This window comes from Euprymna scolopes, chromosome 44 (assembly GCF_053919585.1).
Source record: "Euprymna scolopes isolate OS-2025 chromosome 44, ASM5391958v1, whole genome shotgun sequence".
Taxonomy (NCBI): Eukaryota; Metazoa; Mollusca; class Cephalopoda; order Sepiida; family Sepiolidae; genus Euprymna; species Euprymna scolopes.
Genome location: NC_136525.1, coordinates 22,604,855 through 22,622,864, shown reverse-complemented (window position 1 = coordinate 22,622,864; position 18,010 = coordinate 22,604,855). Strand labels below are relative to the sequence as shown.

Here is an 18,010-nt window from a genome sequence, read left to right as displayed (position 1 = left end):
TAAATCTGTATATTTTTCTTCTGTTTTTTTTTTTTTTCCAGTGGAGGACACGGAGAGAAATGACGGCTCATCCGATCGTCCATATTACATGAACAAAGAACTGATGAAGATCTTGGGGAAGAAGAACAACAAGCTGCTGGATGGCAACAACACGGACTAAAGCAGGATCCAAGTTGAACCTTGACCTGTCGTGTTGATCAATGTTTTCTTTTATCTTTTTTTTGGTTTTACAGAAATCTTTGAGATCTGCTTGCTATCACTATCCGCAGTATGTTTTGCATACCCCCCTAGCATGCGAGGCCCAGGGGGTCGCGAGGAATAATCACTTTTCTACCATTACTGTCTGCATCTCCACTTTCTGTCAGCATCGTTATCACTATCATCAAAAACATCATCACTCTCTCTCTCTCTCTCTCTCTCCCACTCACACTCCATTTGAAGCCACACCCTTCTCTCTCCCATCATTACAGTCAGAAGATCTTTCTCTTTTTTTCCTTTGTTTTTCAGGCTCTCTCTTATTTGCCACACTTATATTAAAGGCCATGCCCATATTAGAAGCCACACCCATATTAAAAGCCTTGACCATATTGGAAGCCACACCCACATTAGAGACCATGCCCATATTGGAAGCCACACCCTAGTAAATCCTGTAATACTTGTTCGAATCCAGTTTCTTTCACAAAAACAGTTCCATCAAATCCACACCTGACCCTGTGTCTCTTCTCTAAGAATAAAAGTAAATGAAATAACACAGTTCATGAATCCTCCTCCTTTACAGCTCCTCCCCTTTACAGCTCCTCCCCTTTACATAATTCTCCCCCCCCCCCTATAAGATGAACCAATCATCTATCTTTCCAGTTTTTCTTTTTCTTTTTTCACACTTTTCCGATTATTTTCCTCATAAAGACAAACTCTTCCATTTGCTGATCACATGTATAGGTTCTTTTGTATGACAGGGGTGCATGAAAAATAATATTTTCCATTGCTGTTGGAGCACAACAAAAGAACGATGATACTTGAATTTTGCCCTTTTAAAACTTTCTGTTCAGTTTCAAGATTTCAAAATTGCTTTCGATTTCGAAGAGTCATAAAGTAAACACACCATTTTTTAATCAATTAAAATGGCTGCCTTGTTTACTACATTGTGATCCCTTTTAATTCAAACCAGAAATTACTTATCTACTGCTAGTAGATATAAAGGCTTTAAAATTACTTCAGAATTTCAAAAGGTCACCATAGTAAAACAAGTCAGCCATTTTTTAATCTATTATTGATAGCTAAAAAAAAAAAAAAATGTCTGGAATATATTTGCTATTGTGACTCTGAAATTCTGAAGTGGAGTTTTTGCTTACAGCATTTAATTTCTGAGCTGCTTCAATATTTCTTACTTCAGTGATTTTACGAACACCTGTGTGTCATGTGTCAGCGGGATTTTCACCACAAACTAAATGCTTATATTAATTTTCATATATTGAAAAACTCAACACGGATATCACCAGATTTTATCCAGTTCCTAAGATTATCTGCCAGATTACCTGTCATCTTTTAATCTGGTGTACAATCTGGCAAGCTGTATCATTTACATACTAACATTTCGCACAACAGCTGCTCACTGTCAAATGGCTTGAGCAATTCTTTACAAATACTGCCATATATATATATATATATGTATATATACAAGGTGTCCAAAAATCATTTGGTCAAAAAAAAAATAATGAAAATACTTTTTATATTTTAAATGTACGTAGAATGCCATTTTATCTCAGTCTTGAATATTAAATCGGTCAAATGTTTCCCATCATTGCTAACACACAATTTCAGACGTTCATGAAAGTTTTCCATAACTCAATGGATCATTTTGGGTGGAAGAGCATCAATTTCAGAACGAATAGATCGTTTTAATTCTTCAAGAGATCGAGGATGGTGGCTGAATACTTTTGACTTCAAATATCCCCACAAGAAAAAAAAATCGCAGGGGTTTAGATCAGGCAATCTTGCGGGCCAAGTAATATCACCACACAAAGAAATCAAATGATTCAAGAACATTTCCTAAATAAAATGCATAAATACAGATACAAATGAATTTTTGCCTAATTAAAATAAAATGACGTTCTACATACATTTAAAAAAAATGTTTTTTTTTCTTTATTTAATTTTTTTTACTTACAAATGTGTCAAATCATTTTGAGACACCCTGTATATATATATATATATATATATATATATATATATATATATATATATGGATGACCATTCAAACAATGTAAGTAAACACATTACTATATATATATATATATATATATATATATATATATGGATGACCATTCAAACAATGTAAGTAAACACATTACTATATATATATATATAGTAATGTGTTTACTTTAATCACTTGACTGGTCATCCATTTTAGTACTAACCAGCCTCAACATTGCTTAACTTTGGTGATGTTGAATTGTGATCGAAAATTGGACTGATGGTTTGGTATTGTTGCTCTACAACAATAAATAATAATAAAAAAAAAAAATCTAATGTTTTTGGGTAAAATGTGGTTTCTTGAAATGCATCCAATAAATAAAAATGGAGAGAAGAACATTAAAAAAAAAAAAAAATTTATAAATTAGCATTTTTGATTCTGTGAAACAAAAAACGGCATATATATATATATATATATATATATATATATATATATATATATATATATATATATATATATATATAATCTCAGGTCAGTGTAAAAGTTTTTGCCAGTTTTAAATTTCATCTTAAAAATGAAAAACTGATTTGAAAATCTTCACTCGTAACATTTGTTGTGTATAACTTGATTCAATCTGTCAACACGCTTATAAATGCCTCGCTTGTAAAATTCTTTGTTTTGATGTGAAATATGAATCTAACTCATGTTCAATCTTTTCACATGATGGTAACCTAAGACCATCTAAATGGTTTTGTAATCTTCAAAATAAGTGATAATCTGAGGAAGCTAGGTCAAGAGAATATGCAGGACGGGGCAAGATATCTCAACCAAATTTTTTTTGATAATTGGTTCAGTCAAGCTTTGTGAGGATAAGCATCATCATCCCTTTTGTTGGCTACAGAAGATTGTTTTCAGGTCAACATGAGAATATTGCTGAAAAATATGAATGAGGCTTTCAATTATCGGAGAGAAAAAATTATAAATTAATCAGGGTGATATGTTTAAGTAATAACAAATAAAATAAATTACAAATCGGCAAAACTTTGGCACTGACCTTTATACAGGGTGTCCAAAAAGTCACTAAAAACAAAACAATTGACCCCTGATTTTGGTAAAACAATTTCACAACTTGAATACATTGTTCTATGGCATACTTATTCATAATTAATCCGTAAAATATCTGAAATAGAGAAAAGAAAATAATCATTAGTGGTAAAATGACAGCCTTTCAGCCCTTCAGTGACTTTTTGGACATCTTGTGTGTGTGTGTGTGTGTGTGTGTGTGTGTGTGTGTGTATATATATATATATATATATATATATATGATAAAGGGTCTATAAGTTACTATATAATTTTATTTCAACATAAACCTAGTGGATACGTGGACGTCTGGAGGTGAAAATGTTTTCAAAATTCTCATTGGTCGACTTTTCAAAATCTCAATTTTTTTTATTAATCATGTGGAGGATAATTTATATTTAAAATAAAAATGAAATCAAATCAAATTTACATCAAAATGTTTATAAAATAAAAATGATTTCTGCTCGCAAATCACACATGAAATTGGAGAAAGATTCAAATATCAAGAAAATCATAAACAAAGTAACATATATAGTTACTTATAATAGGCCCTAATATGTGTGTGTGTGTGTGTGTGTGTGTGTGTGTGTGCCATCAAGTGAAAAAAATTTACCGGTCATCAAGCAAAGAAAAAACTAAAAATATGATTATACAAATATCTCCTTGAACAAAATATTGTGTGTGTGTGTGTATATATATATATATATATATATATATATATATATATATAAATTGTAATTTGTAAATTAGAATGTTGTTGCACTTAAATAGTTGGGAGAGAGAAGAGTTGACATTTTATTTATTTTTTTGTATGTACTATTTTTTTCTAGAGAAATTTATGTCTTATATGCAGTTAGACTATATGTAATGTAGGATAAATTCAAAATTATTACTCTGTAATAAAGTTGATATATATCCCGATCCAATAGTGCTCAATACTAAAATTGTTATTAGTAGAGAAGATATATTTGAGTTATTTGGCTGACATCGACATACCAAGGGGATTTGAATCCAATGTGCTCTTCAGAGCCAAATGATTTAACAAGAAAATTGATTTATAACAACCTGAATCCATTCCGGTATTGCCCAAGCAAAAGAAATAAGTGTAACTTACGAAAGAAGTCTGTATACCTATATCCTTGTTTATTTTCAAATGGAATCTTACTCCTCTTCGACTGAAGCCTCATGCAAGACTGGTAATAAATCTATCCCTCTTTTTGAAGGAGAAGGTAATACCTAGGAGGATGGCTTCCTGACACCAGATATAACCACACTCCATTCTAATCTAATCCCTATGCCAGACTAGATAATAAACCAATCTCCCTTCTGAAGGGAGAAGGTAATGCCTGGAATGATGGCCTCCTAGGATCTAATAAAATATACTGTCATTGTATTGAAAAAATACAGATAAAATAATATAAAATAGATTTATTTTGATAGGTACAATAATAGATATCCATGTCAGGTAGCAATGTTGTCAAATAAACCGCTATGCATTTGCTAGGAGTTTGCTTTTTAAACTCACAGCTCCAACTAGCCATCACCAATTTTGCCCTCCTTAAATGTGAATAGTTTGACATCATCGTTTACAAACATTTTAAAACATTTATGCATATGAACAGTTATATTTAAATCTAGATTGTTTAAATGAAAATACGTTTTTCATCAGTTCTCTGAAGAAGCCATTTCAGTATCTAAGAAAAATAAAAGAGAAAACATCAATACAGACAGACATTGTTAAATGCTAAATATTTTCATTGAATATGAATTGACATGTCCCATGAAATACAATTCAGAAAATCCAAAAATATAGAATTTGGTTCATCATGAACAGTTTATCAGCCGGAGACTAAAAGAAAGTTATACTGTCGGCCATCTTTTTTGATTTCTAATTTTATGTTAACTATTTGCAAATATCAGGTGCTGGACGTAAAATATGGTTTAAGCAGCGCTGAACTGATACCAATTGGCAAGTAAAACGAATATAACAAACTTGTTGAGATCGGCGCCGATCAGATACTAGCTAATGATGATAGATGGAAATCAAAATTGATAGCAATGTTCTTTCTTTTCCTCGTACTATATCAACTCAACGCTAAGGGTTACTGTTTATGTTGACGAAGGACTTTTTTTAAGAGTCTTGTCTAAAGTTTAATCTATTCTCATCTTCACTCTAAACTGTTTTTTTTTTTTTTTTTAAAGTTACACTATCTTTATTTTTTGGGCAGGGTCATGTGACCAGAGTTCAAAGATTGCATATTTGAAAGAGGGAGCAGATGAGATGTAAAGAGGATATTAACAAAATGTCCCTTATAAAGTGAATGTAAAAAAAAAATGGAAGTTTTAGCATTATGCTTAGCATGAATGAACCGAGCTTCTGTTACATAGGAAAAGTTGCTTTGGTAGAGAAAAGAGAGGTGGGAGGAGGGAAGAGAAAGGAAATTGATTTACAACTTTTTCTGTTTTGGAAAGGAGAAAAGAGGGCAAAAAGGATCGTTTTTAAATTAGATATACTAGTCTCAATGAGAGAGGGAAGCAAATAATAGATCAATAAAAAAAAAAACCCCCAAACATTTTTCGTGATTAGTCTTCATGTTACTGTTAGAGGAATCCACATTAGTGTGGGACGCAAACACCTGAACTTTCAACCAAATCGCCAACTGAACTTCGCCCAGACAGACTTATTTATCATCACAACTATGGCCACAAATTAAATGAATCAATTTTGTTGAATCATTTGAGATGATCATGTTGAAGCATAGGCAGATATACTGATGACAGCCAAATAAACCATTCATATGTGTATATGTTTATTTGTCTTTTATATATTAAATGTTTTTTTTTCCAAATTTTTATTTCGTTGGTACATGTTGTGTACACTTTTTGATTTTTATTTCCTTTTCACCATTGATTGTGTATTAATCATGTTTTTTTCTTTTATAAATACACATTTTATGGGTTATTAATAAATACATTTAATAAACCATTTATTGCATTCATGTTAATTTATAATAAAACTTGGCTGTGAGTCCAGAATCCAACCTAATCAAAAAACAAATATATACTGAAAAATCATTATATATATACTAGGCACCGCCAAAATTGGGGGGGCAGGTCAGTACTTTTTGACGGACCGTCTTTTTAAAAATCTACCAAAAATCAGGTAATTATCCGATCAATACGAAATTTTCAGCGATTATTAGGAGAAGAATGAACTTTATAACAGTGTACTTATTTTTCATAAACGATATTTATATATATATTTTTTTTTGCTTACAAAACCCCCCCTTGTTTTGAAGTGGGAACAAATATGCTTAAAATAATCATCTGAAACTGAACAAAACATATTGTGTTGTTGTAAGGGACAGAATTATAGATAAAAAAAAAAAAAATAAAAAAAAATTGTTTGCATACCTTATTTTGACGTCTGAATATCAGAACTTCGATTGTGTTTAATTATCCCGCTTTTGAGTTTTGAAGTGTGAAATTCGGTGAATATGTTAAGTAAAATAATTAATTTAAGTTAAGCAAAACAAAAAAATTTTTTTTTTAATATTTATACGAAAAAAGCCATTTTTAAATTTTTGATAAATAAATTAACAATTTTTTTTTAGCGAGCCGAATAATTCATGACCATTATTAAACAGGGCATGCTTTGAATAATTGATATAAAAAAAAAAAATTCGATAAATGTTGTGCCCTTTGTGTTAAAAATAGCATCATTTTTTTCGATCCCGTTTGAAAACGTTTGCCGCCTTTCGACTACGGTGGACCAAACGCGCTGAAATAATTTTTTTTTATTCTGCTTTAAATTGCCCCCCCCCCATTTTGGGGAGTCTGGCCCCCACACACATATACATTAAAAACCAAACTCATACAAATGGTCACCCATCTGGTACTGGCCAGCCTCAGCTTTATAATACATTGAAATTTTCGTCACTGAAAAATAAGTTTTTTTGGCCTGTTTGGTCTTCCATAGTTTTCTTCTTATAATCCGCAAACGTAAACAGAGTCGATCTCGACTCTACATGAACGCGAAATATCTAGTTACCTATATGAATAAGTGGAATTATTTGAAATTCAGGTACTTATATTATAATATTTTTGCATATTCTCTTAGAAAATCATCCTAAATCTTAGTTAGACAATACATAAATAAATTAATTATTTCAAAAACCTTTTTTTTTTAAATATTTAAGTACGTTTTTTGTGCAAGACAAAAAATGTCAATTGTTAACTTTTTGGGAAAATTTAACATTTAAAATTTAATTAAAAATAGTAGAAAAAGTTTTACATTATTCTGTTTTCTATATGATAAAATTCAGGGTTTTATCTTTCTGGAAAAAAAAAAGTTACTCAGAAATAATGGATTTTAATAAATGTAATTTAGTTTTAAAAAACAACAACTTCATTTTGCGGCCATTTTTGGCGGTGCCTAATATATACCTATTATTGAACAAAAATGTCATATTCCAAAAATCACATTGAATAAAGCAAGTATTTTTATATATATATATATATATATATATATATATATAGAGAGAGAGAGAGAGAGTGGCTGAATATAGCGAGATTCGAAATCGGAACCCCACGGTAATGAGCCTAAGCCCTTACCTCTGACCCATCTCGCCGTCTGGATATATTGCGATTTACTTAAATGTTGTTTGTTTTGGTTTTAGCGATATGATTTGAATGAATTCAATTATTTACAAAAGCGCATTTTTACCTAAATGCGAGCTGGGAATAATTTTCCCTTTAACCTTTGGGGGTACCAAATTGCCAGATCAAACATACCCATTCCTGTGTCTCGATACATCTTCTATCATTCTATGTAATCAGTTTTTTAAAATAGTCAACCATATAGGAGCCTATTCGTGACCACACACACACACACACACACACACACACACACACACACACACACACATTCAGCTTTATATTATTGATATGTATATATATATATATAGAGAGAGAGAGAGATATTCTTTTATGATTTTTAGCAATTAATAGCAAATCATAGCCATTACAAGGCTGATCCTGATCTCTATTTCTGGAGAGCTTGTTAAGGGGGAGGTAATCGGTGATGAATTTTTAATATTGCAGAGCAAGACAGTTTTCGCTTTCCCATAAAATTCGATTTTCAGTGCTTGTAGAGATTGGTGATCTTTTAAACCAACGCATTTCAGGTGAAAACATTATCACGTACTTACGTATCATGTTGAAATTAGAATAAATTTAAAAAATTCCAAGAAATGATCCAGTAGATGTGCTAGATGTATTTTTAACCAAAAAAAAAAAAAATCATCCATAATTATGTTCTCTTGAATAATAGTGAACTCTTAATTTAAGCCAAGGGAGATAAGTCAGTTTGTCATCCTGAATTGGTGCCACAAATCTTCCATCTTAAAATGTACAATAAAACTTGATAATTCAATAAATCCTATTTTTACTTGTACTAAATCATATTTTATAATTTTTGGAATTTATACTAATTTCTACAGGATTCATAAGTATGTCATGTTTGCACCTGAAATGTGTTGATTTTATAGATCTCCAAGCATCTGATTTTCTTAGTTAAAAAAATATAAAAACTACTTGATCAGTGTATGTGATTTTTGGAACATGACGTTTATGTTCTGTGCCGGATACATATATTGTACAATTTTTTTTAAATAAGTTGAATTCTGGACTTGAACCCAAAATTGTGTTATATTTATTTCTTGTACAATAGAAACATTGTTATATTACAATAGAAAAATGCGAGCATGAAAAGTAATATGGTTAAGCTTAAACGTAAAGGACTACTTGTTAAAACTGGAAAAGAAAAGAACAAGATTTTCTAGTAAAAAACATAATAAATTCATAACTTAAAATATTGCAGCATTAAGAATTGATTATATAATGTTATAAATTGAATTTTAAAAAAATTCGTAATGCTGCAATATTTTAAGTTATAAGTTTATTATATTTTTTACTAGAATATCTTGTCCTTTTCTTTTCCAATTTAACAACTAGTCTTTTACTTTTCCATGTTTAAGCTTAACCATATTACTTTTCATGCTCACATTTTTCTATTGTAATCCATGATTTTTTCAGGTTGCCAGTAAATTCATTTGTTCTTTGTTTAATTTTAGTCTTTTTTTTTAGCCCCCATAATAACAATGTACAGCACTAGTTTGCTTTCAAGAAAATCCTTCCCCAATTATCTCCCTTTCATTCTATGTGTTTCACTTGTTACTTCTCTTTTCGCGAGAGCAGTGAATTGGTAGCAACAGTAGTCGCTAAAGCGACATGGTTGGTATGGAAACCCATCATAAAACATGTCACTCACCTCCTTACGTTTTTTTTTTTTTTTTTTTTACGATTTTGAACACCAGTAAATTCATAACTTTTGTTTTACTGAACGAAAATTGAAAAAAAATTTCACATTATAGTTGAGCAGGTGATCTATAAACTAAAAAATTTTTGAAATTTGGTTGAAAAATGAGTGAGCGATGAAGCCTTAAAGCAGTTCTAAATGACTAAAACTGCCACCTAACCGTATATTCACAGATACTACCGTGTTTGAATCATATAAAGTTGTAATTCTGATCTGTTTGTTCGAAATCAAGTCAAAACTTTTTGGAAACGGAAGTGGAAAAGTTGGTGATTTTATAAATACAACGGTTTCTTTTTGACTTTAACAGAAGTCTGGCCAATATATGAGGAAGAGTCAATTTCATTAATACCTACGTAATTTCAGTTTACCGTTCTTAATTTTGGAGATGCCTGATAATTCATATTTGGTCTCGTCAGACTACCGTTCTCATCTTGAGTGTTATCTTCATGTTTCGGTTGATGTAACCTCTGATCTTCTTCAAGTGTGTCTTGTCGAACTTGGGAATTAGCATGGAATTTCAAACAGAACCTTTGATTTAATCCATGCTCCTGTTCCGTCAGACATGATTGGTTAGAAATCTATAATATAAATCTCACCTGTCTGTTTAAATGTATGTTTGTATGCTTGCCTAAAACTTTCGACAGAGGCGACGGATTATCACGAGATTGGTATTATTTTGAAGCTCAACCCTTTGGACAACAAATATTGAGAAATTGGCGAAAAACATTTATTCTTTCACCCTCAACTGGGCACTTTTCTACAGGGAGGGGTCGCTTTTTTCGCCAATATTTTAAAAAGTCATCCCCTCTTTTTGATTGTCTAGCCTTAATTTAAACCTATGTCACTTCCTGTTTGGTGATGAACACAACAGCAAACGCGTCACATTTATTATTTTTTTTTCACATTCTTTTCCTCCTTCACAGTACGGGTTTGAGCCTGCCTCCCTACTACCACTTTTTTTTTTTTTTTTTTTCTCAACACATACCTCCAAACACGCAGGCAACGCCGGCCACCCAGGCTAGTCCTATGTAATTCACACTTGTATTTTCGGTGTCACCAGCACTGAGGACCTTCAACCTCCAGAAATTTAAAAACTGAATTTTACCAAGCATTATATCCTCTGCACCACAGAATAGAAAGATTTGCAAGTTTGACAAGACACACCTAAAGAAGGTCAAAGGTTACGTCGATCAAATCATTGTAAAAATAACATCCGTATTTCCTCCTGTGACTGAAAACAGGCAAATATACAAATATCTATGTATGATGTTGCCAAGCTTATCAAAGACCTTAATTCCAGTAAAGAAACTGACCCCAACAGCATTCCAATTATAGTGCTCAAAAAGCTTCAACCAGAACTAGCTCTGATGTGCTAACTAATATGACACGGGATCAATGAATTTCTCGACAGGGACCTCAATTTTAGAGCAATAGCTCTTGACATAATCAAGGCTTTTGGAAGGGTATTACATAAAGGTCTACTTTACAATATTTCCAGCTATGGAATAGCTGGAAATATTTTCTCAATTATGAAATCCTCTCTAATAGGCATATAAGAGTAGTCGTTGATGGGCTCAAAGGCTCATAATATCAATGCTGCATCCCTCAGGGTTTTATCTTGGGCCCAACTATCTTAATCTTCATCAGTGATCTCCCAAATCACATTCATAGATCATTTGTAGACATTTATGCAGACAACACCACAATCTATGGAAACACTTCAAAGGCAGACAATGACCAAGATCTTTCTGATTCTCTCTCTTCTGATCTTAAGCACGTAGTGCAATGGAGAAAAAGGTGGCTGGTTATTTTAATGCATCTAAAACCAAGCTTCTCTCTTTTCATCATAATCGCTCTGACCTCCATCTGGCCCTAATTGAAATGAATATCTCATCTTGAGGAAGCACTGTATGGCATGCTTCTGGGACTGATCTTCATTCCTGATCTGAAATGGAACACATACATCGTATCTGTTGCCAATATTGCTGGCAAAATGTTTGGATCATTCTACTATTCCAGTAGGTATCTCATTGCCAATGCAATCCTCTATCTATACAGGGTGGCCGAAAAGTCCCAGGACACTATACATGTATTTTTAATAAAACACAGTATTTTTTAATGAAACACACAGAAAACATATATATTCAACAAAAAAAAGAGAACTTTATTAGAAACAAAGCAGAAAACAACTAGAGTAATTTAGTGGTCTAGGGGATCAGTATGTTGGCCCTCGTTGTTCTTGCACAATTCCATTCGCCTCCAGGTTCTTTGTGTCATTTTTTTTTAGAGAATTCCTTGATATGCTAGCAAAAACTGCAATCAATCATTTTTAACAGCATTAAAATATTAAAAATAGAGTGTCCTGAGACTTTTCGGCCAGTGTCCTGGGACTTTTCGGCCACCCTGTATATATATATATATATATATATATATATAATGGGTTAAGAAATTCCAATGAGAGAAAGATGTATATTTAAATAAGGAGGTAGAAAACTGAACAAGCTGGGTTGAGCAATTTATAAGTTTTAGTTTTACGCCATCTTTTATAATCAAATGCAGATAAGGTTTAGCCTACCTTTGTAATTAACTGCCAATATATACAGGGTGGCCGAAAAAACACAGTATTTTTTAATGAAACACACAGAAAACATATATATTCAACAAAAAAAGAGAACTTTATTAGAAACAAAGCAGAAAATAACTAGAGTAATTTAGTGGTCTAGGGGATCAGTATTTTGGCCTTCGTTGTTCTTGCACAATTCCATTCGCCTCCAGGTTCTTTGTGTCATTTTTTTTAGAGAATTCCTTGATACGCTAGCAAAAGCTGCAATAATCGCATGCTTTAGCTGATCAATGGTTTCGTATCTAATACCAGAAACTTGACCTTTAATTAAACCCCATAATGAGTTGTCTGGAGTGGTCAAGTCGGGGCTTCAGTGTCCTGGGACTTTTCGGCCACCCTGTATAAGAGCCAAGTATGTCCTAAAATGAAGTACTGTTTCTACATCTTGGCAGGAGCTGCTCGGCGTGCCCCATCTTGTCTTGATAGTTCAAAACCTAGTAGGTGATGCTCTTTTCTCTTCCCTGCAACCTCTGTCTCACAGAAGAGACGTTACGAGCCTGTCTCTGCTTTATCATTATTTTCATGACAAGTGCTTGTTTGGGTTCCAATCTATGGTCCCTCCTTGTCAAATTTTCACAATGCACTCAACTAGCTACAACCGCTATCAACAATTTCCCCCACTCTCTATATGTCCCTAAACTTAAATGTAGATTCTATGAACAAAGCTTCTTTCCTAGAACTTGCCTGTCTGTTGAACACTGTTCCACTGGCTTATTTCCTGGCCGATTACAATATGGTAGCCTTCAAGTCCAATGTAAACAAATTCTTGTTGAGCCATCCCCTTAAATAATCCAAATTCTACCCAAACTACACTATTAACGATTACTACACTTACATCCATTAACCCTTATCCTTGAGTGGCCTTTAGGCCTTGATAAGTGATGACTCCCTTGTAAAAAAAAAAAAATAAAAAAAGATACTCAAGATGAGAACAGTAATCCAAAGAATCCAAATAATATGAATTCCAGTTTAATTTTAAAAATGTTAATATTTAATTAATTTTAGATTTTTAGGTTCTGATTCTAATTACTGATTATCTATATATTATTGTAAAAACAAACAAAAATATTTTTTATTACAGGATATTTAAAAAAAAAACAAAGTGAAGATTTTTATGCACATTTTAAAAATATGTATTTTTATTACATAAAACCATTCTGAAACAAAACAAAAAATATTTCAAAGTAAATCCTAAAAGATATTTTGATTTTAACATATTTTATTTAAAATAAAACCATTCCAAAAGAGAATCATTTCAATTTTATGTCTTAAAATTAAACTAGAATTACAAACTGCACGCCCGTGGAACTGTTCCATTTTCCTTCTTGGTTGTCTTCAAGTCCAATGTGAACAAATTCTTGATGAGCCACCTTAAGTAATCCAATTTACCAAATTTTCACTACTAACGATTACTACATGTTCCCTGTGATCACTGTACACTTATTAACCCTTATCCTCGAGTGGCCTCCGGGCCTTGATAAGTGGTGACTCCTTTATTAAAAAAAAAAAAAAAAAGTATTAATTAGAAGGCACTCTTTCTCATCATACACTGGCAAAGTGGAAGTCAAAAAGAAATGTTTATTTAAAACTAGCCTGGGTGCCCGGGTGTTTGGAGGTGTGTGTTGAGCAAAAAAAAAAAAAAAAAAAAGTGGTAGTAGGCAGGCAGGCTCGAAGCCGTACCGTGAAGGAAGAAAAGGTACATGAAAAAGAAACAAAAAAAAAAACATGACATCTTTGCTGTTGCGTCCATTGCTAAACTGGAAGTGACGAAGGTTTAAATTAGGGCTATTTAATCGAAAAGAGGGGATGACTTTTGAAAATATTCACGAAAAAAACGACATCTCCCTGTAGAAAAGTGCACAGTTGATGTTGAAGGAATTAATGTTTTTTAGTCAATTTTTTTATATTTTTCATCCGAAGGGTCGAGTTTCAAAATAATACTGATCTCATGAAAATCCGTCACCTCTGTTGGAAGTTTTAGGCAGACATACAAACATACATAAATACATACATTTAAACATACAGGTGAGATTTATATATTAGACTAGCGAGGGGTACCCGGCGTTGCCCGGGTGTTTGGAGATGTGGGGAGGGGGTAAAAAAATAAGTAAGTATGAGGATCGAACCCGAACCCTTGAGGTAAAGTTGTAAATTAAAGTGTGAAAAAAAAAGCGTGCGACGTTAACCATTGCTCCACTGCAACATGCTAATAGAAACACGTTTGAATTTATTTAATTACTTGGATTTAGCAGGTGCCCGTTTTAATGAGTTAATGAGGTCAGGTTTGACTGCGGGATAGTATTCATTTACTGCTGAACGTTTCCCCCCCCCTCAACATGTTATAGGAAAAAGACTAACCCACATGCGGCGAGCGACAAATATTGAATATTTATCTTCACGAAATCGGGCAAATTAAATAGACAGGCGAGCTTCGTTGTTAGCTGTAAGATATTACGATTTATATGTGATATAAAAAGTTTTAAAAAGTTGTGAAGCAAGCGACCGCTTCTCTGAAAAAAGCCTTTTGTTGACATACAGAAAAAGCGAACAGACACACATACATACATACATACATACATACATTTTCGCTTTTATATATATAGATTACAGAAAAATTTGCAATACCATGTAAAAAAGAACAAGTTGAAAAAAAAAAGTTTAATGTATTTTGCTTGAAGCATTGTTTAGTGTGTATATAAATTCAAATTGATAAAAGGCAATACAATGCAAATGTGTAATGAACTGAAGAAAATTAAGACATATAAAAATCGAATGATTGTCTTTTTCTTTGCCTCTCAACATGACTTAGTGGCAGTAGGACAAAACAAATGAGCCTTTTTTTTTTTTAAGAAGAAATGATTTGCTTAAATTTTATTATCTCTTTTGCTGGTGTAATGTAAAATATTCCCCTGTAAAAATTATTGTTTTTATCTATAAGAGAGAAAAGCTATTTGCAAGATCGGATTTTTTTTTTGTTGATTTTCAATACTTATCAGATGAATTTCTGTACAAAACATCTAAGAACACTGCCAGACACATAAATTACCTCTGTGTGAAATTTGCAAAAGATAGGCTCAGCCGTTTCGGAACCTATGAGGAATGAACTCACACACACACACAGAGTGATTTTTATATAAGAGTAGAGATTTGTATTAAAAAAAAAAGATGGGATTTGCATATGCAAATTGCATATTTGTATATATCCATTACACTTCTGCATTGTATTACCTTCTGAAAATTATGTTTATAAACCAAAATGTTTCATACATTTATGTACATGCTCTCTTGAATGTGTTTGTGATGAGATGCTGGATTATATTCGGAATAAAAGAAAAGAAAATTAAACATCCAGTGTAGCAACAAATCTTGGGAACATCAACCTGAAAGAACAATTGGAAATGACTTATATTCCATACATTACGACCATGTGATCCCTACAGCCCCCTACCTTGAAAATGCTGCTGTCAAACCTGATATAGTTATATAGAATAAGTCAGAGAGAGTGCTAGCTCCTTACATCAGCTTATCCTGTCTTGACAGAGTTCAAAATAGACTTCATAGCTTAGTGGGGGATGCTCTTTTCTCTTCCCTGCAGCCTCTTTCCCACAGAAGAGACGTAGCGAGACTGTCCCTGCTTTATCGTTATTTTCATTGCAAGTGCTCATCTGAACTTCAATCTATGGTCCCCCCTCGCCAGACTTTCATAAAAAACACTCTTCTAGCTAGAATCACTATTAACAATTTCCCACACTCTTTATCTGTGCCTACACCTAAACGTAGATTCCATGAACAGGGTTTCTTTCTTAGAGCTGCTCACCTGTGGAACTCTATTCCATTTGCCTGCTTTCCAGCTGACTACAATCTGATTGTCTTCAAGTCCAATGTGAACAAGTTCTTATTGAACTGTCCCCCTAAGTAATCCAAGTTACAAAATTCCTACTAATGTTTATTTACTATGCTAAAATCACAATGACTAATGTATACCCATTAACCCTTATCCTCGAGTGGCCTCTGGGCCTTGATAAGTGGTGACCCCATGTAAAAAAAAAAGTCTTATTCTTAAAAAGACTAAAGGGGTTTGTATTACTATACACAGATTCGAAAAAGTTGTCAAAAAACAAATATATAACAAATAAATGTTATCAAAGGCAAGGTAAGTTACTTTTCTATCTAACTGGATATTTTTTTAGTGTTTTCATTTAATGTAACATGTTTAAGCAGTTCGAAAAACATACACTGTTTACCGATGTATTTGAAAATTAAAAATGGTGCCCGACTCTCTCTTGAACATGGTAAGTTTGGGAAAATGAGTTAAAAATAAAAAACTATACAAAATACTGTTAGAAACTCGCTCAATATATGTTACCGTGACATAGGCTGACATATATTCGGCGGGTTTTTAACAGTATTTTGTATAGTTTTTTATTTTCAACTCATTTTCCCAAACTTACTATGTTCAATAGAGTCCAGCGCCATTTTTAATTTTCAAATACATCGGTAAACACTGTTTTTTGAGTTGAATAAACATGTTACATTAAATAAAAGCACTAAAAAATTATCCAGTTGAGTAGAAAAGTAACTTATCTTGCCTTTGATAACATTTATTTGTTATATATTTGTTTTTTGACAACTTTTTCGAATCTTTGTGTATAGTAGGAAAACAATGAGCAGGAAGAGAGTTCCACAAACCTTGCAACTCTTGAAAAGAAGCTACTGGAATAGGAATGTTTTGACAAGCTTCTGGGCTTGACCTTTACTCCTCGTCTTAAATGGAACACGTACATGAAACTTTCACAAGAAACACTCGTCTAGCTGAAAACACTATCAATAATTCCCCCCACTCTTTATCTGTGCCTAAACCTAAACGTAGATTCCATGAACAAAGCTTCTTTCTTAGAACTGCACGCCTCTAGAATTGCCTTCCGTTTTCCTGCTTTCCAGCTGACTACAATATGGTTGTCTGCAAGTCTAACGTAAACAAGTTTTTGATGAGCCGTTTCACTTAAGTTAACAAATTTACCGCATTTCCATTACTAACGATTACTATATTGTCCAATTGACTACTGTACACTCTTAATCCTTATCCTTGAGTGGTCTCTGGGCCTTGATAAGTAGTTATGCCTATGTAAAAAAAAAAAGAAAGCTGTATTACAATAAGGTATCAAAACAGCAAATCGATGGAGGCCACTATATTGTTTGACAAATTAACCCTTGAAAATTCTGCATGAAATTATTAATCGTAAAAACATGAGGGAGATGTGTGTATAGCAGGAGACATTGTTGGTATGGCCACATTGAAAGAACGGATGAAAGTTCTTAAATTAGTAGGTGTAGAACAGTTGAAATAGCAAGTCCAGTTCACAGCGGAAGGCCAATAAAACATGGGAGGAATTGATAAAGATGGATTTTTTATGGAAATCGCTCTAGACAAGGCATGAAGTCACTTGATGCAAAAAGCTAAAAAGAATAGGAGATGATTATCGCAAAGACCGGAGATATATTATTTAATTGGAATTCGGGTACAGTTGATAGAAATGTTGAATCTCTACGGTTCCAGATGAGAATTGTCTGAAGATAGCGGCTTCAATCCTACCTAAAGCCGGCCAGAGGCTTACTTGGCCAAAACGTGGCGAGATGACAACAACTATGGAAGGCAGTAATTGCAGTGGATGCAGTCAGGAGATTCAGAGTTCCTATCCGTCACGGTTACCACCCAACGGAGACCAGAGGAATA

The 18,010-nt window shown here is 32.8% G+C and overlaps 1 protein-coding gene across 2 annotated transcripts in view; it reads left to right on the top strand.

The window, feature by feature from the left end:
- LOC145268738 (choline transporter-like protein 2) overlaps positions 1–1,463 on the top strand; it is a 279,161-nt gene extending 277,698 nt beyond the window's left edge. The window contains exon 23 of one of the 2 annotated variants that reach the window (XM_080124322.1): positions 42–1,463. In XM_080124322.1, coding sequence (XP_079980448.1) covers positions 42–160 — 119 coding nt within the window. In that variant the 3' untranslated portion in view covers positions 161–1,463. The remainder of the gene's footprint in view (positions 1–41) is intronic. The other variant, XM_080124323.1, reaches the window with a different exon arrangement.
- The last annotated feature ends 16,547 nt before the right edge of the window (positions 1,464–18,010 follow it).